Genomic DNA, 26,831 nt, shown 5'->3' with positions numbered 1-26,831 from the left:
AGAAAAAGAATATGGGTACGTGCACACACACACACACACACACACACAGAAAACAGTAGTTACATATTTGTGTCTTCCATTTGTAAACTTCTGCTCATGAACTACTAATTTCTTGTTTTAGTTACACAAGACTAAGTACTACATAATTCCTTTGCATGTCTCTTTCAAATGTATAAGTTCATTGCAGCAGTATATTAGAGTATATTGAACAAATATAACTTTGCATTTTACAAGTGATCTATTTTATTTGAAATAATTTCTCAAAAGCTTACAGAAGCTTATTTCTGCCTTAAGATTCCTTTAGAAATTGCAGCCATCCTGACGTATTAACCCTGTTTGTTCTTTGGACAGTGGGGTAGCTCACCTTGTTTTAATGTGAACTGATTGATTTTGCAGTTAGATGATCCTACAAAAACCTTCCATAATGGGCAAGTGACCTCTTCTATTGTCATGTACTGGTGGATTTTTTTACTTCTAATAATCCCTGAAAACAAATTTAAGTCTCAGAAACATTAATGCAGTTTTATATGAAAATATGGCATCCGACCTTGTAAGATTAAAGCAAATAGCAACTTGATTGAAGGTTTTACTGAAAGTAAAATCAAGTCCATCCTTATTTCTAAAAGTGTATATATGGTTTTAAGGTAAACTTTCAGAGAATTTTAAAATCGTTTTATAGAAATAATTATGATCTTCCATAGAAATCACTCAAGATTTGAGTTATAAGAATTAATTTACTATTTTTCTCTTGTGGAATACTTTCTAGAACAAGTCCTTTGTAATTAAGTCTTTCACAAATAGATTTTTTTTTTTTTTTTCAAGAGAATGCTCATTTGTTCCCTTTATTTGTCTAACTGGAAGGCCAACTGACAACCTGTCACTGTGATAACTATAGCTTATATGTTAGATATTCAGAAAGGGTTTCTAACTTAGAAAATTTGAAGTTTTGTAATTGCCATTTAAACTGCCTGTTGCTGTATTATATGGTGTCATTATAAAGATACTACAAGTTCAGGTTTCGAGGCTGGCTTCAGATTGTGTTGGAAATGTTGTCTTTACATTTTTCCTATTATTACTTCTTGTTTCACAAACACTTTGCTTGCACTGCACTCCCCTCCAGCTGCACTTCACCTCAAGGATCTCCATGTTCCTTAGTCTTAGTTCTCCAAAATTTCTTCTATTCTTAGATTTCCCAAATGCCTGCTTCTACAAACAAGTGAGTAATAAGGCAAGGCTAAATGGAGTTAAATTATTTGCTTTGGGGGGGGCTGGAGGGAAGGGAACAAAAAAGTGTTAAAATGCAGATAGCTGTGCAAATAAGGTGGTAAATTTGAGAGAGTTTTCTATGCCATTTGGTAATAAGCAACCAAAGTGTTTTTTTAGAATGTGACTTATTATCTGCTTGAAGGCTATGTATTTTTCATATTTGAGGCTGTGCAGATAGATGATAAATGCATTTTAAGTACTCTACTATGACATTTATGCCCCAGAGCTTGTTGCATTCATTTTTGAGGCAAATGCAAGAAACTGTTTAAGGTTTGCACTAATGCGTTTGAAGTCAGTGAAATGTCAGTACTCGGTGCAGACCAGTTATGCTTTTCCTGGAAACCCCAAATGCCACTTCTTTGGTTTCACCTCTTCCTGCAGGATGCGGGTCAGGGCCCTGTTCCACTGGGAAGGCAGAACCATCCTCTGCTCACAGCAGAGTCTGCACCTGTGGAGAGGGTAGAGCCTGGGAAGCACACAAAGCTTTTCAAGAGTGTTTTCAGATTCCTCTGGGACCTCCACAGGCTGATGGTGGTAAATAAGGTATTTGGCCTGGCAAAAAGAGGGCTAATAGAAACAGATTTCAAAGAAGTTAGCTGTGTCATATTACTGGAATTATTTGAATAAAATTTATGGCACTTACTGAGTCGACTATATGGGAATGCTTTTTTATATGCATGAAGTGATGATCTTCTTGAAGGCATCCGTATACAGTGATCTTTCATGCCAGCATAACTTTCAGCCTTTACCTTCTACTATCCTACATTCTCAGTAAATATGTGATGTATATGTGTGTGTATCACACACATACACATATACATGTAATAAGCACCTTTTATTCTCAAATAGATTAAAGTGTGGAAATAGGAGAATGTATCTTTCAGTTTATACTAGATAGTGTTCTGCATCCTTGTGGCTGAGCAGCGTGGGCCATATATAACACAGGTTTTGCTTTCATGTCACTTGAATTTAACTTACAGCTTAGAAAGCATAAATATACAGATTTTGACCAGCTGCAAGGGGCAGACAGCTCTTCTCACAAGTCATATTACACTATTATAGGAGTTCTACTGTTATTTTCAATCAGTGTAGTATCAATCTATCAGCAATTGTTTCCATTTGAACTGTTATTTGCCCAGAGTCATTTTGTTATCTTTCAGTGTGCTATATGCATGTCTTCCCTAGGGAGAAAAAGAGGCTTTTGTGCAGAATCAGGATCTGTAGTTGTATACAATGAAGTGTCAGATAACAGGGAGCATTAAGCACTGATCATATGGATGCTCCCAAGCCAGAGCAGCTGCTGGGATATACATCATTCTGCAGAAGTCATTGAGACTGAGAGGCCATCTTTAAAAGGTTCATTGGACAAGAACAATAAATAAAAGTTTGTTTAATCCATCCATTCAGTAATCTCATGAAATGAAGCTTTTCTTTTCATGTTGTGTTGGCACTTGATTGAGCAAGTAGTTTTAATACAGCTTGAAACAGAATACTGCATTCTTGAGCTTGCCAGATGTAAGAATATAGATGAAACAATCCAATAATGTGAATAGATCACATTGTAATTAAACAATACCCATAGACATCATCTTACTGGTTTCAGCCTGTGCAGCTAAAAAGGAAACCAAACAGGTGATCTGTCTGGGGAGGTTTGAGGAGTGAGGATTACTTGGAGTGAATAGATTTATCAGTATGGGTGTAACTCTAATTCTCAAAGAGGAAAAGGAAAAGAGAACAGAAAATATGAAAGAAGAGAGATTAATACAAGATTAATGCTACTGCTGCTGCACATAGAATCCTTTATTAATTGTTATCATCCTACAGTGTCCCCCAGTAAAAAACATTTTTGTCTTGTCTTCCACATTTTCAAGTATTTTCTTATATTCCTATTTCTTCATGTATTCTCTGTGTCTGTCTTTCCCTGTACACATTTTGGCTTAGTAGTACCTGTGAAGGAGCATGCTCAGTCAAAGTAATTCTTCATCTCTTATTTATAAACATTACTACAATATTGAGAGTTTTATTATATATGTATATATATATTTTAAAAAAGTATTTTCACTGTGTTTGGGGAAGTGACATGGGTTTTAAAGTGTGAATTGAAACAATAAAAGAGAATGATGATGCTCAACAACAAATTAAGTAGACAAGAAAGAGAGAAGAGTGAAAAAGCTAGGACTGAAAATTGAAGTCTCTTGAACACTGATAGAATGATAATATCAGAGTTGTCAGAGGGCACTGCTAGTGGAAGGGAGTTGAAGATGGTCAAAGAAAAACTTTGAAGTTAAAATCAGCTAAGAGTACTGCTGAATGCAGACAATACTGAGTGTCATCTCTCCTTCTTTTAGAAGTATACAGGATGACATGTAGGTCTGAGCTGTGGATTTCTTACTTGCAGTCTTGAGCAGTTACTCCCACAACAAATGCTAGTAAGGACACAGGAGATTCACAAATCTGGGGAAAAGGAGCAATAAAACTAATATAATAAAAGACCAATGAAAGTGAGAAAATGTAACTAAAACCATAAAAGAATAATCCTTACAGGTACTCAACTGATACTGGAAATTACAGACATATGTTCCAGGACAGCTATAAAATAAAATATCTCTTGCATGACATTCTACTTATAGTTCCCTAAGTCACCAAAGATACCCAAGATTCCCCTTGGCACAAAAACTGTGTGTATTACTTGACCTTTCAGAAGCAAATGGCATTTTCAGTGCAACATGACTTTTTTGTTGTTGTTTAATGAGAGAAAAAAGTAAAAGCAAAACAAGCACATTCAAATCTTGTTAAAAGACAGGAGTGCTCAGGGATGAATTGCAAAACATTAACGAGCATTCACAGGATGAAGTATAAAAAGAACGGATTTTCAGTTGTTTATAAATATTTGTAAACAAAACAGTAAGGAATGTTATTTCCAAAACATAAAAAGAATAATGAACAGAAATAATAGCACTTTAACACAGAAGGAAAAGAAATAAAAAAGGCCACAGCAAGGTCTCATTTTTATGTCTCTACTGCTGCTGCTAGTAAGGAGCCTAACTGTGGTATACCTGATTCATGCATGCCCCAAATATGAAGAGAGGATCTTTAAAAGAAACAGAAAAAGCAACGCTGTTAGGGAAGGAACAGTAGATAGAGAGAGCCCCAAATGACTAATGTTTTGGCAACAACAGCATAGTAATTAATGTTTCAGGTTTTTCCTATTAGATTTTTCTAGAGTACCTCTCTAGATTAAGGATAACAGAGTAGTCACACAACAGAAGCTCAGCTAGAAAAATGCAGGGGAAGGGTAAGGGCAGCATCAGTACAGCGCTGCAAAACATTCTTCTGCATCTAAAATTCTTGTATATGATTTTAAGAGCCACCTCAAGAATGTAAATGTGTTAAAATGGGATGCACTGAAACCTAAATGTACCACTTTTTTCTTAAGTGATGGGAGATGTTAATGACCTCAAGGCAGGTTCTGGAGATCAACACCCTGTACTGCCCTGCTGCAAGTTGCTTTTCTGTAAGCATTCAACAGAAAATTTAATCCCCAGTACATCTTTTGTGTTCTTACTGAAGCTGATCTTTTCTATTGTTTCCTGTCCCAGTCCAGATACATTTGCTCATATGAAACAGTAACTTTTCCAATGAATAGTGTCAGCGAAATCAGAAAGACTTCCTGTGGAATAAGATACTATTTAATACAAGTGTGACTGAACAGAGAAGAATGCACCTTTTGAAACTCATTTGAGGAAGAAATGGGAGAGGAAAAAAATAACAAGTTTGTGCAGTCAGTCACAGAAAGCACAGAATCGCGTTATTTTATGTATGGTATTTTAAAGTGGTGTATTTCACATGTTGTGTTTGTTTTTTGTTTGTTTGTTTTTAAGTTGCTGAAACCCTCTTCATATGTATGTAGATGTATGTATGATGAGAATAACTGGGGATTAAGAGGAAGTGAGAGTGAATAAGGATGGAATTGAGTTTCTGTCAGATCAACATTGCCTTTGTCTTAGATTTGTGGAAAATATAGGAGATGCTTCTTAGTGTAATATGCCAATGGCTTTTTGAAATTCTGGAAACATTATGACATTTTGAACTTTGTGTGTGAAATAGTACATATCTTCAGCTTTAGGAATGCTCTGTTAGACTTCATGCCTTCCCCCCACCCCAAATCTGATTTTTTGTTTTGGGGAGCTGAAATTTCCTTTAAATTTGCTACAAGAGCAGGTTGCATAAGAGGTGAAAAAGTGATGATTGTGCTTGAAGGAAGTTCCCTTCTGAGATTTGAAAAGTAGGTTTCTCCTAATTTTTTTACCAATAGAATGCGAAGAGCATGTATCTTCACATATATGCTGCTAACAATTAACACAAATAACATGGAAGGTACGTGGAGGGATTTTTTAGCACAATTAAATCAGATCTAGTAGGACTAACATAGCAGAAATCACTCTTTTCATAATAGGAAAATAGAGGACTATCATTTCAGATTTTGAGAACTCCCTTGAATAACATAAAACTTAGTAACAAAATTGTGCTCAGGACAGAATCAGCTGTACCCAAGTCTTTCCTAGCAGATATTGTCTGACCTGTTCCCAAGGACATCCAAAGAGAAAGAAGCTAATGGGGCACACTTTTCAGTTCTCAGTATTGTTACTGCTAGATTTCTTTTTTCTGATAGATCATAAGAAACTATATTGATTAAATTGAAGGTCATAACATCTTGTCTATCCACCATGGACATGGAGAACAGATTATTCTAGAGAATTCATTGATTTGCTGGAGGACTTGTCCCTATTTCCTGATTTACTAAGACTTCTGTTCATCAGTTTAACTGTAATTGCTCACTCAACCCTTCTCTGTATGTCACCATCATTCTTGTTCATTTCCCTTGTCTCTCTCCAATTGATTCACATCTCTCTTGGTTATGGTGCCTAGAAGTGATCACAGTATACCTCCTAAAAGTCTTACAGATGCTGAGTAATGCTGAAGGACAGAAAGACTGTTTTATATATATATATATATATATATATATATATATACACAAGTAATTTTATGTGTAGAGGTTGCAGTGTATATACTGCACATGCACCTTGGTTTCAAGATTTGGTCTCACAAAGAATCTGAGCCATGCTGGGGTCCATAACAGATGGTTTTACTTACTACAGAACATATTCTGTCCCTAGTGGCAGATGCCTGGTTCCCACTGACTTTGAAAATGTCAAACTGCATCAAAGTTAGATTCATTTTAAGATCAATAACACTCCAGAGGCTCAGTGTAGCATATACATTTTTCTTACTCCTTTCCCCAGCTTACAACACTGAATTGTGTACACAGAGTTTCAGCTTTATGCTGAAGGCAGGACAGAAATCACTGAATCCTAAAGGTCTGCATAGTCAGAGTCACGAGGAGTATATTTTGTGGGGTTGTAGAGAAGATATATAAAGAAGAGCTTTAAACTAGGAACAGTATGGGAGAGAGTTACCAGTAGCCCTGTGAGACTGATGGACAGGGCTGATGAGGAAAGGTCCTCTGGTGATATGAACAAAAGGGAACACAAAACAGGGCTTAAGCAGGGTCATCTTAAGCATAGGCCTGAAAGCCAGGAATTGCCTCCAAGGCACTTACGGGAAAAAAATCAGACCATCTGGGAAATCAACATGCTGGCATGCTTCTCTGAAGTGCCTGTACACTTCAGAGTAGTGTATGCAGTATGGGGAATAAATATGATGAGTTAGAGATTTGTGTGCTTGGCTGTGATCTTATTGGGATCATGGAGGCTTGGTGGAATGGTACCCTGGACTGGAGTGCAGCAGTGGTGGGATAGGGCTCTGTACGAAGAACAAGCTGGGAGAAAAAGGAGGTGGAACTCACCTTGATGTGAGAAGGCAGCTGGAATGCATGTTGCTGTGCCTGGGTATGGATGATGAGCCAGCTGAGAGCTTATGGGTAAGGATTAAAGGGCAGGCCTGTATGGATGGCACTGTAGTGGGTCCTACAACTACATGTCAACCTGACCAGGAGGAGAAAGATGATGAGGCCTTTTACAAACAGCAAGAAATAGCCTCATGCTGACAGGTGAGGGCCCCCGTGGGAGACCACCTTGATATCTGCTGGAGGAACAACTCAGCAGGACATTGGCAATTCATTAAGTTCCTGGAGAGCATTAATGACACCTTCCTAACATAACTGATAGGTGCTTTGCTGGACCTTGTGCCCACAAAGAAGGAAGGACTTATTGGGAAGTTGAAGGTCAAAGGCAGTGACCTTGAGATGGTTGAGTTCAGGATCCTGAGAGGAGGGAAGAAGGCAAAAAGCAAGATAGATCTCTAGACTTCAGGAAAGCAGTCTTTGATCTCTTCAGGGATCTGCTTGGAAGAGTCCCATGGAGGGAAGAGGCGTCCAAGAAAATCAGTTGATATTCAGGGATCACTTTCTCCAAGCACAAGAGTGGTCCATCCTGAAGAGCAGGAAGTCAAGCATTTTGCCAGGAGGCCTGCATGGATGAACAAGGAGCTTCTGGCCAAACTCAAACATAAAAAGGGACTATGCAGAAGATGGAAGCAGGAACAGGTAACCCAGAAGGAGTATAGAGACACTATCTCTGTGCATATACAGAGATGTGGTTAGGAAATCCCACTTGGAGTAGAATCTAGTGAGGGATTTCAATGGGTGTTTATATGTCTGAAGCTAATATAAATTGTGAATTGAAAGTTGTAAGCGGTGCAGTGCTGTTCTATGAAAAAAATAGTTGCAACGTAGCATCATGTGTAAAATAACTTTATTTGCATACTGTAAAATTTTGCAAGGAATTTGGCAGAAAATAGCTCAGGTAACTGATTAAATTACGTGCAAAGGCAATGATAAAAGATAATTAATATGGCTGAATTGTCAAGAATTGACAAAAGTCAAGAATTGTAAAACTTTATTAATAAAGTGCTCAGGAGTGGAGGACTGCACAACAGTTTCTTGTAATTTTCAAAGATTGAGATCCTCCTCAGCTCGTTTCACAAAATGTTTTATGTAGTACACATACCAAAAGTGCATGAATAGAAAGGAGGAACATATGAAGGCTAATCTGCCTGTGCATCTTCCACCAGCATGGGATGGCTTTTACAGGAGCAGTGTGATGATGTGAAATGCTAGGCCCCCCTGACAGAATACCTTTTATTTGAAACAAGAGAAGTAATGATTTTTAACAGAACTATTTCCAAAAGATGTTTGTTCTTAAGATTTCACAGGGTTTACAAGTGTTTTATTTTCTATATTTTAAATGCATTTGTTATTTAAACCATAAGACCTAACTTCCTTTCTTTAGGCATAGATGTACACAAAGTCTGAAGTCCACTGATTTAGGATTATAAAACAAAAGCCTAAGAAGCAATGGCTGATTATTCACAGTAGACATATTAAGTCAAGGGGATTATGCCTTTTTTTTTTTTCTTTTCCCTTTGTTTTTCCTCTTTTCTAAGACTTGGTGCCCTTAAGGGTTTAAGATGCTTCCTGAATTTTTATTACATTTTGTTCCCTTGTTTCATCTGAGGATTAAAAAAAAATAAAAATTAAAAAAAAAAAAAAAAGCAGTCAAAGTGTAATACATGTATCATACTCAATTTCTTTTTTTTTTTTTTAAATTGTTTCTTTTTTTTTTTTTTTGGTTTGGTTGGTTGGTTGATTGGTTGTTTTTTTGCTTTTTTTTTTTTTTTTTTTTTTTTTCCTGAAGGGAGAATTGTGTAAAGTCACTCATATTTCAAGCAAGCATACAGTCCTACCATGACCCAGAGATCTTGGCATTGAAATGTGATCTTTGTAACAACTGTAAATTCACATGGATAATATTATATTTATCTTTTTTTTTTTCCCTTTCACCTGGAAAGTAAGCACGTTAATTTTTACATTCAAAATGTTTTAGATTACCAAACTCTTCACCAAGAAATGAGGTGTCTTTTCCTGTGCTTTAGACTAAGTCAGTATCAAAGCTTAAGCCCGAAGTTCAGCAGCCAAGAACGATGACTATCAAGTACCTTTCCCCTGGCTGTTCTTCAGTAATAGCACAAAGCGTGCTTAAATCCATCCTTATCTACTAATGTATGAGGAGCAGCGAGTGGCTGAATTCAGCAGCTATTGGAAGTACAGTAGATCAGATCTTCCTGTTTATTGATTTGTAAAGAACAGCCTTGTTTGGCAGCTCTGAGTCAGTGAGAGGAAAGAAAGTTTTTCAGCTATTGAGGGGAGAATTGCTGCGTAACATTAAACAGGTCTTGTAGATGCCAGTTTCTTTTGATATACAGGCAGATTGGATCTGATTGGAGTCAAGGTCAGGAGGCTGTACAATTGCTACAAATATGGCGGGGGAATTAAAAGAGTGTTACTTTAATAAGTATTGTGTGTATGCACACTTATTAAATATAGGAAATTGCTCTTCTCTTTTCATGAGAACAGCCTTTGGTGAAGCAAATTTTTAAAAAAGAGATTGTGTCATTTTGCTGCTGCATTAAATATACCCATTTAAATGGCCAACTTCACCTCCCTTCTTTCTCTGCCATTTCTCCTCAGAATCCCAAGCATATTCAGAAATCTTTTTTTTTTTAATTGTGTTCACACTTTATATTTTGCACTTTTTTAACCACTGATCTCAGTTCTATTTTACTCTTTTTTATTTGTTAATAAGCATTAAAAATTGCTACTTTCACGCATATATATGTATTATATTATAATTATATATAAATTGCCATCATTTTGGGCAGCCTAATTGTGTAATTAGTGTCTATATATTATACTGCATGTACCCTCAAATGCCCTTACTAAAAGGATCATTCCGACCTCAGAAGAGTTTATGATATATTCTTTCAAATTAATAATAATTTAAAGAAGTTTTACTCAAAAGTAAATGTCTAACTTCATTGAGGGGGATAGGTGAGACCTACCTGATTTCCCCACTGTTATCATTGATAGAAAGTGAAGTAATTTGACAAAATGGACTTAAACCCATTCCTCTGTCTGAAGCTGTGTTCTTGGTGAATTTAAGAGACATTCTAATATTTGTTTATGTTTGGTATATGTTTGGTATATGTTTTATTCAGAACTGAGAACTTTCAGGGAAATCTGTTGACAAAAAAGTTTTCTTATCTTAAAAAAAAAAGGGGGCGGGCATTATTTTTTCTGCATTTTATGCCGGGGTTCTAGCACTTGGCTAATGTGACTAACAATAATGAATCAGGAAGAGGGAGAATTGAAAATATTTTTTCTTATGGTATTAGTAATCCCTCAACAAAATAGCACATGACACTATGAAGTGAAGACACTATGACAGCATGATTTCACTTAGAAATAGGGACTGTAAAGGCTGCTGTTCTTTTCCAGGAGCACCAAGATCTTTTTTCCTAACGAGAATGTAAGTCAACTTTGGAGGTGCAGATATAACTAAGTGTGCAGAGAAAACATGGAAAGAAAAAAAATAATAATAAAAAAATGATTACCTTACTTTGTTTTGCAAATTACAGTATTTCTAGAGACATCCACCTAGAAATAAGTAAGGGTGAGTCCCAACAGGGCCTGTTGTGTGTAGATAAAACATACATAGACATACAAAGTACAATCATATAGACTTCCCATTTACTAGTTTCATGTTTTAAACCGCATATTGACTTTTCAGGTAATGTCACTGGTGTTACATGTAGAGTTGTTGTTTTTCAAATGAATGAAGACAAATAATCACCTTATCACCAGAATGTATTCTGCACACTGTTTCTTCTGAAGCACTTACCTAACCTTTTAGGAGAAAATCACCAGTTCTTTCAGTTATGGCAGCTAGATCAAACTGCAAGAGGCTAAGGGATGCAGATTTAACCCCCATTTTTGTAATACACTTTATTTCCTTGCTCATCTCATCATTCTGAGATTATATATATTTATTACAAACATGTTATGTTAATGACATAAATAACAATAATAAATATTAGAACATGGAAAAAAATACTAAATCTTTTTACAAGAAATAACCTTTGCATGATGGTAATGCTTTCAAGCAGGAACAGATGAGTGTGCAATGTACCTTTTTAGCTGTTTCACTGGTAAACACAGCAGCAGTTGAACTGTACTGTGCTACAGAACAGCAAAGATGCTTTTGATACAGTGTCATCTAAGCAGAACTGTAGGCATTAGTCTGTGCCTTTTTGTGCAAGAGTGTGCATTCACACAGTTATCATTCAGAGTGTGAAAGCTAGAAAAGCCAAATGCAGTTGCACTTAGATTTATTTGCATACTAGATCTCACAAAACTCTTCAAGAGACATTAATTGAATGTCTCAGGAAGGAGATTTTAAAGTAGTGTTTAACAGATATCTAGCATTAATGCTGAGTGACAGGTACTTTCTGAGTACGTGGAAAATATTGAGAATCAAAACACTTTATTTTCTTTCTTGATCTAGACCTGTTTTGTAGTCTGGACATGAACACAAACTAATGCTTTATTATATTTTTTATAAAAAATGCTCAGTTAAAACCTAGCAAAATTAACAAAAATGCGAGACTGTAGTAGTTGTCTCAAGTCAAATCCAATAAATCCTAATTTTGATTTCAATAGAGCTGTTACAAGTGCTTTCAAGATTAGATCCCTACATTATAGAAAGTACCTAGAAATTATTCGTAGCAAATGCAAGATAGAGCTCTGTGTATGTTATCATCATCGTTTGTTTATCTGAACCTTATTATGCATTCAGTTCACATGGCTGCACTCAAGTGATGGGAAACAGAATGTGTTTCATCAAATGTTTTAAAATTCTCCTATCTTAATGGAGAGGAACTTTAAATAAAATATTTTATTTGTTTGTTTAGCATAAACTTTTTATATTCTATGTCAATATCACTTAAAATAGTGTAGGACTGTTTATATTAAAATCCTCAGCTTCATGTATAATGTTTACTGCATTACTGTGGCTCCATCATTTATGACTGAAAGAAGATAAATGCAATGCAAAACAATAGATTAAATAAATAATGGAAATTTGTCTCTTTTCAAGCAAACATTTTCAGTGAAAGAAAAAACAAACATTTCAAGTATCCTGATCACAGAACTTGATGTTTGTTTTAAAGACAAAATTGGATATAAACAGAAGATTTTGGTCAGTTAAAACCATTTTCTCATGTCTTGATTCAAATAATGCAATAGCTGACATTTTAGAAATCCAGTTATTGATTTTTCAGTAACATTACCTGTGGAGAAATACTATAGAGAGTTTGATCTAAAAGATAGGCTAGTAACTGGTAACAGTGCCTTTAAAAACAGTGGTTTTTTTTTTTGTTTTTTTTTTGCATGATAATCTGACTAAGCTGATACTAGTAGGAAAAGATTACTGAAGTCAGAAGAGATCTTGTTTTCTTTGGTTATTGAGAAATGTGGTGATTTTTTTCTTGCAAAACTTCACTAACATTATGTATGTTTTCTTGCATATAAAGTAAGGAAAATAAATACTTCAATTGGTTTGAAAATTTTGATGCTTACTTCATGCACAGCTACAGTTTTTCACATTTTTTTTCTATGTAAAATTGCACTTGGTTCAGTACATAGCATAGGCTACTATATTTGGAGGAACTTATTTCACTTTATTCTGAAGAAATTTAATACAAAAATTAATTTAAAATCCAGGAATTACCAATTGCTTGTTTTTAAAAATGAAATGAGAAGTGTGAATGTTTTTTTCAAGAATCAAGAATAAGCTATGAAGAATATATAATTCTGCTTCTCCTGATAGTTAAGGTATAAGCCACAAAGCCAAATCCAACTTTGCTTTTATCGGACCAGTCTTCAATTATTGTGGCTTCAAATTCTGTCATTTTGGCATTTACATCTTAGTATTAGTAAAAGTCATGGAGACTAACTGCAGTAATATTCGTTGCTCTAGCATCAACAGAGAGTCCATATTATGGCACCTGGAAGGTTGTATATGATATGTAAGTACATCAATAATTGGTACTTTCTGGTAGACAAATGGAATAACTTTTTCAATTCTGAAGTGATTGTTCCTGGAAAATATTATGGATTTTTGAATATTGATTTTTTTCAATCTATTGAATTTTTTTCAATTGTTTTGTTCATCTTTGAATTGACAAAATATACCTCTAGACAGAGATATTTCCAGGCTTACATCCAAGGTTGTTCAGCTTGAAAGTTTACCCTGGGGTGTTTAGGGTATTTTTTTCTGGATATGCATATGTGACTAAAATTCTCAGTTTTGAGCAACTCAAAACTTGCCTGGATATTTTGTAGTGATTGTCATTCTCAGCTTTGCACACTTGAAGAAAATGTATGGACTGTGAGCTGGCAGTGGTCACAATCACCTAAGTATTCCTGTAGTCTATGCTGACTGCAAACTGGATGTTGTCATTCTCATACAGGAAACTGCTCCCTGCTGGCTATTTGTGGAGCTCTCATTCGCTTTAGAGATTCTGCATGTCAGAAAGTACTTTTTCCATCCTACTTGACTTATTGAAAAGTAAGTGCTAATATCGAGAAGTCGTCTCACATTTCTTTACTAACCAGCAATGACCTAATAACAAAATAAAGGCCTGTTATGAGGTTTTCGTTTTGTTTTGTTTTAATAGGACTCTACAGAATATATATAATCTCATTTACATTTTTTCTGCATTTTTTTTTACTTGTATGTTTTTCTTTTATGCATATTAAAGATTATCTTCCTAGTCTTCATTGAAAGATCATTTCTGGATTGAACATAATTTCACATTAGTTTATGCTTCAGTAGCTAAGCTAATGAATTTGATGACCAGAAGCAGTCCTATCATTGTCTATCCTTGTGCAGACTTTGCTATCTTTTATCTATACTGTGAATTAAATGCAAACTCAAGCCCAAAGTCATCTACCATCCATAATGGTACCAGTCAGAACTAAGTGATGAAGCACTACTTTACAGAACATCTCCCCATGCAATTCACTCTAAATTGTCCTTTAGATTTCTTCTGCCCAGAATTTCGGAAGTTTTAGAGTTCAGCCTCTTCCTAGATGTAGTTTTCTGTATCTAATCAGGAATAGTAAGCAGAAAAGGCACAAGTCACAGGACTTAGCCTGCCAGTAGGTTCACTCTAAACCTACTGGTATAAATGTTCCTCTGAGCAATTCTACGTTCAAGAAAACAGTGGAAATAAGAACAGAGGCCTGTAAGAATAAAACACTGTAATATTCTAGTAATATACAGCAAGGACTGACCAAAATAAAAAAATCAAATTGATTGTTTCTGTGTATATGAAGTCAGAGGAGGAAAGAAGGTAGAAATGGAGAAAGCAACAGGGAATGCATCTGAAAAATGGCTTGAGGGAAAAAAAAAAAAAAAAAAAAAAAAAAAAAAAAAAAAGAGGGGGAACATTTTGGTCATTTGGTTTTAAAACTGTAAAAATAAATAAAATAAAATAAAATAAAATAAAATAAAATAAAATAAAATAAAATAAAATAAAATAAAATAAAATAAAATAAAATAAAATAAATGTCCTGCTGTTAAATTTCTATTGCATCTCCTGAAAAAAAGATTTGGGGATCTGGGGTTTGTTTGCTAAACAAACACATTCATATCAATTCCTTCATTATTTTTTACTTCTAACTGAATCACACCTAATTATTGTAGAATTGCTCCTGCCTCCACCAACCAAAAAATCTGTGGAAGTTTTAAAAGTGTAAAAGTGTGGATTGCTTTTTACTTATGCATATTCTTTGTTTCTTGGTATTGTATCTCACAATCAAGACAATAAAAACAGACCAATCACCTTCACCTTCTGCTTTGCCAAGGTTGATACAACACACTTTTTCTTACAGGCAATATTTAGGTGAATCCAATCCCTATCAGTTTATCAGTTACTTTTCCTTGCTTTACCTGACCCTAGATTTAGGCCTAACTTAACTGATGATGTCCTTTTAGCATAAAGTCTGTAAAGCTGATATTAGATATCATTGATACAATATGGAATCTTACAGCAACTGCCTGCTCTTGGCTGCTTGCTTGATGCATAACCATACTGGAATTTTCAAGGGTAAAGAAGGAAACCAATCTTACAATTAGCATCTATACTTATATGCAGTGCAACGACCCAACAAAGCACTAAGAATAATATGTTCTTCTAAGGACATCTTTCAGGGAAGAAGGGGCCAAGGGGATAGGAATTCAACTAACTAAAAACACAGATAAAGGTATGAGTGCAGATGCAGTTTGACTACCCTTAGTTAGGCATTATTCTAAAATATAGTAATCATGTCCACACTAAAATAGATTAGTTTTCTTATGCTGACATAAAACATATAATCTCTCAAAAAGTACTTTTGCAGTAGCTCCAGTAAAAGTATTAGCTTAGATAAATGTTTCTGGCTTTAATGTTGGCAAGCAATTGTCTTATTTTTTTCAGGTGCATATAAGTCAGGCCAATTTGTTATACCTTTCTTTATCAACCTGTTCATTTTTAACTTGTTCTAGCATTGGTTAAATTTGGGGTGGGGGGAAGAGGAAGTAAAAATCTTTTTTGGACCTTCTTCTGAGAAAGACACATTAAATCTCAGTTAATCCCTGAGGTTTATAGATTGTTACAGGAGCTTTCTTAATTTTAAACAGAATGTTCTGTAATGAAAAAAGAAAAAAAAAGTATCTGACTATAATTGCTGCTTGTTACTTGTTTAGGAGAAAGTCATTCTTCTTCTCTGTTCACAGGTGGCCATTGATGAGCGTATCAGGCAACTGCATGAAGCTCACAGGGATTTTGGCCCTACTTCCCAGCATTTTCTTACCAGTGAGTACCTTCCCAATTTTTCTTGCTCAGCTTACGTACACAGCTAATTGATAATTTTTGTAGCCATGTGCCAGCTACGGCTGCTCTGAATTTCTATTATAGACCATATTAAAATGTCTCTTCCCTTCTTTTTCCTTCCCTGCCCGGAAGCCAAAGATTGCTAAATAAGTTCACATAGTCCAGGGTGAAAGGAAAATGTCTGCCAGTATCAATTCTATTTGCCTATACATCTGTCAGTGCCAAGCTATTCTTCACTGTTTGAAGATTCCCTTCTAGGAATAGTGAAATAAAATGATGCTGAAAAATGCAAAAGTTCCTGATGATTGTAACACAGAAAGGAGTGAAAATAATAATAATAAAATTAATTTGCTTTATCTGTTTGAGATCAGAAATATTCTACGCCAAAAAGGGATAAAATAAGATGTGCAAGAGAAATATTTTGTCTATAGGCTTTGCAGGATTTGATCACTTTAGCAGAGTAGTGAGAAGATCAAAACCATAGTGAGTAGTGAGAAAGTTGGCAAAAGGATGACAGTTAAGTAAACATTTTACAACTCTGCATAAAATATAATTGCCACTAACTTTGCCAGTAACATTCCCACTCCACCTCCACACACTCTCTTTCATCAAGGATGTTTTGAAGTACACGGAAAGACAACTTGAAACACCTTCAAAGCTCCAAGGCAGTGAGTAAAATGAAGCTTCTTAAAGGCCATGTCTTCTCTATTGTACTTCAATTAAGGAAAGTAAACAGTAAAACTTTATTTAAGAGATTATATCAGCAGAACAGAACACAGTCACAGGATAATGGTCTCCTCCATGCAGAGGGACAAGCTACCCAGACATCAGAGATAGATGTTATTGTTATTGTACAGCTACATTCAGAGTGGGGTAGAGGACAAACTTTTCTTCAGCTGACAGTGCACTGTAATTTTAATTGGTTAACCGTTTTTCTGCCAGCCAAAGAAAAAGAGAGTGAGGAAAAAACAGAGGCAGGGACATCTCAATGGAGTGAATTGCTAACTTAAAAAAGAGTCTATGTTGTGCCATATAAGCACAACAGAGGTGCACAGTAGTTCAACCTTGCATCTAATTTTATCAAATGTTGGGTCTGTGAAGAAAGAAGAGCGATTTCCGTAATTTCTCATACGTTTTCAAAATGTCTTTTAATTAGCTCTGAATCACTGAGAATAATCTATCTACCCAGTATAAATAAGTGCAAGTCAGATTTGCCAGAATGGAATGTATGAGAATTATGGGTGTATGACACGAATGTAACACATAAAGAGATACCTGTTTTTCTTATTTGACGTACAGTTTATTCCTAGGGAAAAAGGAATCTCTCACAGAGAAAAAAATTGTTAAGTGTACATTAATCAAGACTATGTTGCAATATGCAAGAGTGTCCTAACTGTTGTGCAACTCATGTGACAGTTACTACTTTGCTGATAGCACAGGTGAATCAAAGTTTCTCAGTTTTATAGCCACCTCTTTTATAGCCCAAGTACCATCAGCAGGGCACTGAGACACTACTTCTGTGCTCTAGCCAGAGTCAGCAGGGTGGAAATCATCCTGGTCACTTCTCATCACTTGAGGATCACTTTAGGAAATGGAGGCAGGGGAAAGCATGCTGGACTTGGAAACAGCCAAATCACTGAGGAAAAAAAAAAAATATATGGGCATATGCTTTCCATGTATTTGTTTGCTTGTCCTCTCTTGCTTGCTGTCTTAGATGTTTGCAAAATATGTGTCCAAATACATATTCTCAGATGTACCTGCAGAAGTTAGGGTTTTGAAGTGATGAAAATATCTATCAAATCTTTCTCAAGTATGTATTCAGTCACTGAAAACCACCAGTGATCAGCCTCATGTTGCCTAAGAATCAAATCCCCAAAGTATCGAGTTCCTCAGTATCATGTACTATTCACGCTCCCAAGGGAAGTATGCTGTTACATGCTTTTCAGGCACTGTCTCTTCTGTGTCCCCATGCTGATAGAATCAGATCTATTGGAGAGAGCTTTTCAAGAGAGGGATTTCTTGAGACTTTGCCATCTAGCCTTGGCCTTATTTCTGTATCTGTACATTTAGGGATGAACAATCCCAACATACGGATTGTAGACCAGAATGGGGCAGGTCAAATGGAGGTGAATTAACAGCTTGTAAATGATCTTTCAGTGCACTGATGGCAAGCAGAGTCCAAATGGGATCAGTCTAGCTGTGAAAAGATGAAACATGATAATTCTGCTTGCTGGATTTATTTTATATCCTCAGTGCACAAAATGTTTTTATATAAGGAGCTGAGGTACACAGAAGACCAATGAAAACTGTAATAAGTATGAAAAATAAGTGATTTATTTTCTATTTCAGGTCTAATTTATATCCCAGTGATAATCAGTTCATCCTCTCAAACTCAGCATCAACTTGCCCTCTACCATAGATAGTTGCACATCTTTAAGTGTGAGTGATGATCTTCAGCTCCCAACTGTGTTTATGTAATAAAAATTATTCTTTTAAAAGGAGAGTGGTGCAGGATCTCATATTTATCACGTCCTGTTCAGGCAAGAAATCAAGTGGTAGCTTCTGTTTCTAAACACTTACAACCTGTTTCAAGAGGTATTTTTATAGCTGTTTCTAAGAGATGGGAAGGGTGGTGTGAGTTAGAGAAATAAGGTGTGAAAAAAAAATCTCCTTTGTGAATTTTAATTTAGGGACGATTTTTTCCAATTGTCCTTTCTTGCAGTTCAACCTTCTCTTTCCACTCTTTCATCTTGTAATTGAGCAGGTGACAGTATTTATCTATACCAGAACATAGGGTAATTCAGACATCTCTTGGTTGTGAGTTAAAAAAGTAATGATAAAAGAGCCAGTGTCCAACTGCGTTTCTCTACCAGGACTTCGGGCTGCCCTCAGTTTTGAAGGACTCTCACCAAAACTGGCCCACACCACTCTGCTGGCAGGTGGGCCTGCCCCTCTCCAGCCTTCTGCATTTTTTTTGCTGGGCTCTCTCACCCCAGCCCTTGGTATTCCAATCACTCTGTCATGCTTCCCCAAGCTCTTGTCACACTCTGCCAGTCTCCACAGAGTCCCAGCTCCTCTTCCATTTATTCCTAGCCACCTGGCCAAGGACTGAGCCTATCACCATTAGCAGGAATAGTTGTTATAGCTGGTAAATGTATTACATGTGCAAGACATTATATCATGAATTCACAGAGTTTGTTGTTTTTGAAGGTTTTGCTGTTTAATTAGAATGATATAAATCAGGATGTGAAAAAAAATAGCAAAAAAATCTCTTTTCTATTAAAGAGAAACTGGTAAATATTTAGCAAAGTCATTCAAATGTCTGTGATTCCTTCATGCATGGTGGTGCTTAATTTGGAAGCTATATACGGTAACCGAGGTGTGAAAAAGGATACCTACAATCCCACTTTAAGTGCAAATTTCAACATAATGCCAGCTCCAGAGTTTTAATGACTCTTCTGGAATAATTTTACTTTTTTGAGTACTCCTTTATTTGTATCTATGATACTGCCTCTCACAGGGAATAGGATTCAGTGTCTCTTGTTGGAGGACCCACCTATATTGTCAAAACAGTATTTCTTTTTTTTGAGACGCAGTAAATGAGAGGTAAGATTGATGTCAGATTGTTTTTAATATCATTTTCTGTGCTAACCAGCCAGCCAGCTATTTATTTTTTTTTTTTAATGTAGTAGCTCATTCATGTGAATCATTTGTGAGCACTAAAAAACAGAAGGTATTACATCTTTTAAAAGCCTATACAAACCTTGTAATTTACTGTCCAGTGTGAGATCATCTGTTAGCATGGGTAGCATGTCAATGAAGTGATGCCATGAAGCAGTGCTCAGATATAACTGGTAGCTACCTACAAGCTCAACCAGCAGATCCCAGGTTATGCTTGTCCTTTCCAAGCACTAACCACTCAAAGAACATAGACCTTTGTCATGGCAGAGAAACTGGAAATAAAGGAAACAGAAATTTAGATTTGCAAGTCTGAAAGGCTACTTTACATCTAGCTAACATTTTGTGACTTTTATGTCTCAGGCTACAAGCATCTGCTGCCTGGATGCACCAGTGCCAGATTTTTGAATCTGAACACCGAAATACCCTGTGCCAGGAACTTGGTTTTAACTGGAGGCAACCAACTATGGCTTTAGGTTTCAGTCTACCAAGCCCCAACAACACTGACTTTAATGTGATGTGCAGCAGCCATAACAACTTTAATTCAGAAACAGAAAGGTTGGGAAAGCTGGAGCCAGCAGTTCACATTACAAACTAGTGATCAAAGAGCTTGTGTAGCTGCTGCATTTTGTGGTAGGCAAGTTTTACTGAAAAGTAGAAGATGTAACCATAGGAGTGGGCTATATAACCTAGGTCTCTGCTTCTCTGGATAAGCTCAAAGCTGCTAGGGTTCAGATCTCTTTTTCCCTTCTTTCTGTTATTTACACCACTCTCCTGAGAAATCAGAGATGTGGGCCTGAATTCCTTCAAGGTGAGAGAGAAGTCAGGTACTCACCTCCCACTCAGGGTGAGTGCTTAGATTACTATGTAAAACAGAGGGTAGTGAAGCTCTCTCTTGCCCAGGCAGACTTGTCTTTAAAAGGGCAAGTCCTGCTCATTAAGACATCAGGCTCTAAAAATGACAGGGCTACAGGACTCTTTAGACACTTTACCCATTCAGATGAGAGATCATTTTTCAGTGCAAACAGCAGTATCTTTCTCTTTTATTTCTCATTGCATGCATTATTTTATATTGTCTTCCAGATAACACTTTTCACATGCAGACATCAAAGACCATGTCCATTCATCCATGTCTGTGGGATATATGATTTAATATTTTTAGAAATCACAGTGAATGTTTTGAATACAAATATTACCAAAGAATAATAAAAAGATAGAGGATAAGTAGTCTCAAAAGAACCAGGCTAAATCTGAGAACTCTCTGGAAGCACAACGATTTTATTATGACATTTAAATGTGGTCAAGATAGAGGAGACTGCCTTTTTTTTTTTTTTCTTTATTTTGTCTAAATGCAAAGTGACTGCATGCGCTTCTGCTGAGCAATTCAATATTGGCCATTTCTTATCATTTCCTATGGTATATCTTGGGCTGCCCAGAGTGGTTGTGGAGTCTCCTTTTCTGGAGACATTCAAAACCAGCCTGGATGCATTCCTGTGTGACATGACCTAGGTGTTCCTGCTCTGGCAGGGGGATTGGACGAGATGATCTTTCAAGGTCCTTTCCAATCCCTAACATTCCATGATTCTGTGATCTTATATTTTCCATGGTGTATCTTATATTCCTGGAGAGCCAGAACAAAACCATAGAACTCAAAATTTTAAGAAAATAGGTGAGTTACATGGGTATAACAAAAAGTTTATTAAAGGCCTGTCTGAAGTTAGAAAGCAAGACCCAGCAGTCCTTTCTGAAAGATGCTGACCTGCAGTCCTTAGACATAAAGCTTATGTGTGTAAAGGGCAGGAAGTCACCTGGGTCCTCAGTATTTAGACAGTCAAGCACTTGAGGAGTTAACTTTCGTATCGTGAACAATCATCTGCATATTCATGGGATATAGTTTAGTGGGGACTGTTAGTGTTAGGTCAGAGGTTGGACTCGATGATCTTGACGTCTCTTTCAACCTAGAAATTCTGTGATTCTGTGATTCATAACTAATTAGGGTCTTGCACTCCTTATTCCAGTTTTCTGGCAATCCCTGGGAAGAATATCAGCCTAGGTTTTGAGTACTTACATGTAGCCTTGCTGGTACCTTCATCACTGTACCCAACTGAAAAAAGTTGAGATAAATTCTTTCCTGCACTCTCATGGGCTCACCTGGTTTCATTGCCTTAATTAAAAACTTTTGATCTTAATGTTATTACCCTTTCAGCAATTCATATAGCCACGTCCTCCCCTACAGGTGTGCAACTTGCAATTTATCCACTCAGAACTGAGACCTCCTTTAGACTAAAATTAAACCACAAACCCACTTTCATCAGACCTTGTTCTGTTACAGTTCTGAAATTTTTTTAAAAAGAACAAAATAAGGTGTCCTTAAAGAAGGGGAAAAAAAAAAACCACCCTTTATATATTCTATATGAGACATGGGTATTTAGCAGATTTATTTTTGCATTCATCTTACTCCATTTGCAGAAAACTCATTACCAATTTGATGAGGTCAATTTATGACCTCATTTGATGAACAAGTTTTAGAGATTTTAGTTTTAACAGCATAAAAGTGCGACAGACACCATTAACAATATGAAGTATCTGTATGAATATGTGGATTGATGCAGACTATATCACTTGGCTGTATTTCATGCAGAATCTTTTATTACGTAGATTCTTTATCAAGTAGATGCTTGTATTTTTGCCGTTTTATAGTAGTGTGACATTTAAGAAAAATAAGTATTAGGTGGATTTTACATTTTGTGCCACTAGTGGCATTTTGAAACTTCTGGGAACACTGTTCATGATTTAAAGTATGCATTATTTAGGTCATATCATATAATGTTGACCCTAGGTTGCAGGTAAGAAATCTTAAGTTGTCCACAAGGATTCCAGCAGGAAATGCAGAATGGCAAGTCCTCTTTTATAATTCTTGTAAAAGGAGTTAATACTGTTCCTGCCCACATGCTGAGTGCTTTCGTGACTGATAATTCCTTCTTCAAATTGATTAGAGGTGTTCTGAAGATGGTATATTCCTTAAAAGCCTGCATGTATGTTGCAGTAATAGACAGTACTTCTAGATCTGCAGGGAAGCAGGGGATGTTTGCTTGTATTTCAGAATTGCAGACTCCAAACTGAGAAGTAGTTCCCTGTCTCTGAAATGCCTGAGAATCATCCACATGTGCAGCGTGCCAAGCCAGGACTTGAAGCAGAATAGACTTCATGCTGTGTAGTTCTTAGGAAAGGAGGGATCATTTAGAAATCATTTTGATTGATGTCTCTGCCTTGTAGCTTCTAAATTGCTTAGTCACTATACTCTGATTTCAGTTTCTCGGCTACATGGTGCAACAGCAGACTTCATTGCTACACAACACAATCTGTTCTTCAGTCTCACTTGGTACAATAATAAATGCACATAATTTAGAAATCAATTCTCTATAAATCTGGAAAAAGTCATATTTTACAGATGTATACCGACATTTGTTGTAAAGGATCTTGAAGAACTCACAAAAATTATGCAAACCCTTCTATTGTGCCACTGTCACACAGGCATAGCGATTGGAGATGGCATGCTGCCAGCAAATATCATGAACTGATTATGGGAAAACATTGATTTAGCATATTCTCTCAGGAAGAGAAGCAGAAGCGCTTTTAAGTCTGTGGAGCACAATAGTTTATCATCTATAATGGTCTCATTTGAAAATAATTGGTAATACTTGATGCATCTTCTTTGAAAGGATAAGGTACCTGATTCTTAGGAAGTCAGAGGCTTCCCAGACCCAGAGACCATCTCATTATTTTGTTGTTCCTGCCTCCCTTTATCTGAAGTCACCAATTCCGTACCTTGCTGCAGTGAAAATAATTGGTATGAAAACACATTTTATGTGAAGAATTAAATAAATTCCTAGCCCTTTGTTTGCATGAAAATAATAATGATGATAATCCCAAGTAGGACAATAGCAGTCACACAGGTAGAGCTCCTAGGCTGAAGCAGCATTATTAAAATATGAACATAATTAAGCACCTTGCTGTGCTACAACGGCAATGGCCACCAAGCAGGTAGTATGGGTCTTGACTGTGAACAAATAGATGTGGTCCGCTTTAACTATCATGGAGATGAAATGCAGATATAATACATACAATAAATTTATAAGAAAAAATAATTTATAAGGTATACATAACAGTGCATGGAATATGGGTACTAGGTGGTTTGGCTTTACAATTCCTATCCTGAAACTGTTGGCCAGTGCTCCCCAAGTGTTAACTAAGACTCAAAAGATTTTCTCTGTGTTTAAATCTGAAAATGTAAACTTGTGATATTGGAAGGTGACGAGAGGTGTGTGCTGACTTTTTAAATAAGTATCACTGAAAGTAATTTTTAACTGGATATACTAAATTAAGTCTTTGAACAGCTGAAGGAATAGTTTACTATTAGCAAACATACATGTATTTTCATTATATTTTCAGTGCTAAAGTGAAATATTTATCAGATTAGTCTCATAATATCAACTCCAGATAAAACTATGCTATCATTCTAGTTAATATTTCATTCATATCCCTGCATAGATTAAAATACTGCTGAAGTCCATAGAGCCATTATGCTACGGTATCATTATACATTCTGAAAACAAATAAGGATGTAGGCTTACCACCAAGATCCATGTTTACTTAAGTTGAACAATAGCCAAAGCAAGTCTTAGAAATTAGCACACCAACAGAAAAAATTAAACTCTCAAATTTAAGTAACCATTAAAGTGCATAGCAATAAAAATAAAGAGTACAGAAATTTAAATTCACTCTCAAAATGCCTTGTATTTTGTTGTAGTATTTAATTGCAGTAGACAAGATTGCAAGTAGCTGGGTGTATGATAATGGATTCTTAGACTGTGCAAGTTAGAACAATAAAACACTTTTGAATTACACTTGGCAATAAGGAAATGTATGTTTCTTGAGTGCAGCGGCACACTGGGATATTACAGTGTCATACAGAAAAGCATTTCCTAAGTGTATTTAGCTGGACAACTGAAATGGCCCTTACCAAGAAATTAAAGATACATGTCTATCACCTGCACTAGCTTTGTAGTAGATAGTAAACCCATACTGGTAACCAGAGAAACAGTTGCTCTCAGCTTCTGGGCTTCTGCCAAAAATGAAATGATTATTGTCTTAGCATAGCTGCAAAAAGTACCACGTATTTTGTCAACTCAAATTTAGGCAAGACTAGAATCATCCAGGAAAGTAAAAGTGTATTATAGACAGCTTCACAGCAATCTCTTGAAGTAACACTAAATCCAATTATGCAGAACATCAGAGAATTGTTTGTTATTCCTAAAGCTCTTAGTTCTCATGAAAGCAAAGTATTTGTTCCTATTTTAATGTATTGGGAACATTATTTTATATAAGATTCTGTGATAATAAGTCACGACTGCAAAACTCTTATGCAGATTGATTCAGCAACAACAGAAAAACTGCACCTTCCAAAAATACGTGACAATCTGTCCTGTAGGTATTTAACTTAAAACAAATCTTAGAGTGGCAGAACTGTAGCTTGGTGGTGTTCCCACTAGGAATATTAATGACTGTTTTGGAGAGAGATAAGGAAGAAGGTCAATTTTTAGTAAATACTGAAGGGTATTTTATTTTCAAAAATTATAACTTAGTATAATCCTATTCAACTTAGTCCTCGGATAACACAATCCCATGGGGTCAGAAACTTTATAATTGCAATGGAGTAGGCCTTTTAAAGATATTTGATGTGCCGCATATTAACTCACAGTGTCATATTACTGAATAAAAGCATACAAAGAAATCACCAAGGCATTGATGATGTAAAATTAAACTGTAACTTGTGTGTAACTCCTTGCCTTTGGTTTCCTACCCCCTTCTAGATGGTGGAGAATATCAGATCAGTCACCAAAACTACACTTAACAGCAGTTTATGTTCTCACCAGTAGACAGAATAAATAAGAATTATGGTTAAGAATTGCATATGAAGCATAACATAAAACTGGGGTTAAAAAGAAAAAGAGGGGATGTTTCCTTTTTTTAATGTAGTTAACATCAATACATGACATCATATTCCATTTTTTATACTTTTTGCAGTCATATATAGATTATGTAACAGATTGCATCTTTCCATCATTTGAGGCTATACGAAACTGAGAAGTTGTGAGCATCTTGCAGTTAGTGCTCACCAAAAGAGCTGCTGCTCGATGAGTGGCAAGCTGCACCTTCACAGCTGTTCAGCTCTGCAGTGTACAGATATGGAACGAGACATCAGTCCCTGTCCCAAGAAGGAATATTTCATCATCTATAACTGATATATCTGAATATTTGTGTTTGAAAATAGAGTTCTGTGATTTTTTATGTGTGGGTTATGACACACACTTCAACAGCATTACCATGCGCTTCTTCCATGGGAGCTACCATTATAATTCATTCTGCATTTCTGGTGCACTTCATGAATTTTCTGTTTTTGTGGTTCATACCTTTAAAATTAAATTTTTCCTTTCTTTCTTAAGAAGCGCAGAATGATGTAAGTGTAAGTAATGGGAAAGCAGTACACAGCTTTGTTACAGGCATTTAGGTGGGGGTTAAAGGCAGTGACAACAGGACCATCAAAGTGGTAAGCTTTTCATAGGCCACCAGTAATCTCAGCCATGGTCATCAAGTCCTCTTATCCACATTCTAGTCTGTGAGCAGGGGACAGGGTGTTTCATTCCGCAAATTCACTCGTGAATCTGGTTAACAGTTTTGGTACAAATTATATGAAATGTGGATATTGGTTGCTCATATTTGTATGGATTTGTTAAAGTATTTGTTAAAGTACCCGAAGCATTACTGAAAGATTTATTTCAAATGAGAGACAAAGAAGACTGAGACAAATGAATGATCAAGCAGCTGATCCCTAGCTGTCTTGGAGACAATTATTTTCCTTTGTGAACAGCAGGGGTCACTAAAAAGAAGGCTTACACTGGGGGAAGCAAACAGACATTTTTTTTCCATCTAGATTACTTTTCATATAAAGAAATCACTATATTAGAAAAGGAAATTTTCGGTACAACTGTTTTTACAGATAGAAAACTCATAATTACTCATACTCAAACAAA

At 36.0% G+C, this 26,831-nt stretch overlaps 1 protein-coding gene across 19 annotated transcripts in view; it reads left to right on the top strand.

The window, feature by feature from the left end:
- Window positions 1-26,831, top strand: part of DMD (dystrophin) — a 1,236,775-nt gene that overhangs the window by 1,089,963 nt on the left and 119,981 nt on the right. For all 19 annotated transcript variants that reach the window (XM_072027522.1, XM_072027514.1, XM_038175527.2 and 16 more), the window contains one exon: window positions 15,963-16,041. In XM_072027522.1, the coding sequence (XP_071883623.1) occupies window positions 15,963-16,041 (79 nt within the window). The remainder of the gene's footprint in view (window positions 1-15,962; window positions 16,042-26,831) is intronic.

Source organism: Anas platyrhynchos, chromosome 1 (genome assembly GCF_047663525.1).
Source record: "Anas platyrhynchos isolate ZD024472 breed Pekin duck chromosome 1, IASCAAS_PekinDuck_T2T, whole genome shotgun sequence".
Taxonomy (NCBI): Eukaryota; Metazoa; Chordata; class Aves; order Anseriformes; family Anatidae; genus Anas; species Anas platyrhynchos.
Note: the sequence above shows the minus strand (reverse complement) of the source record. Positions and strands in the feature narration are given on the sequence as shown.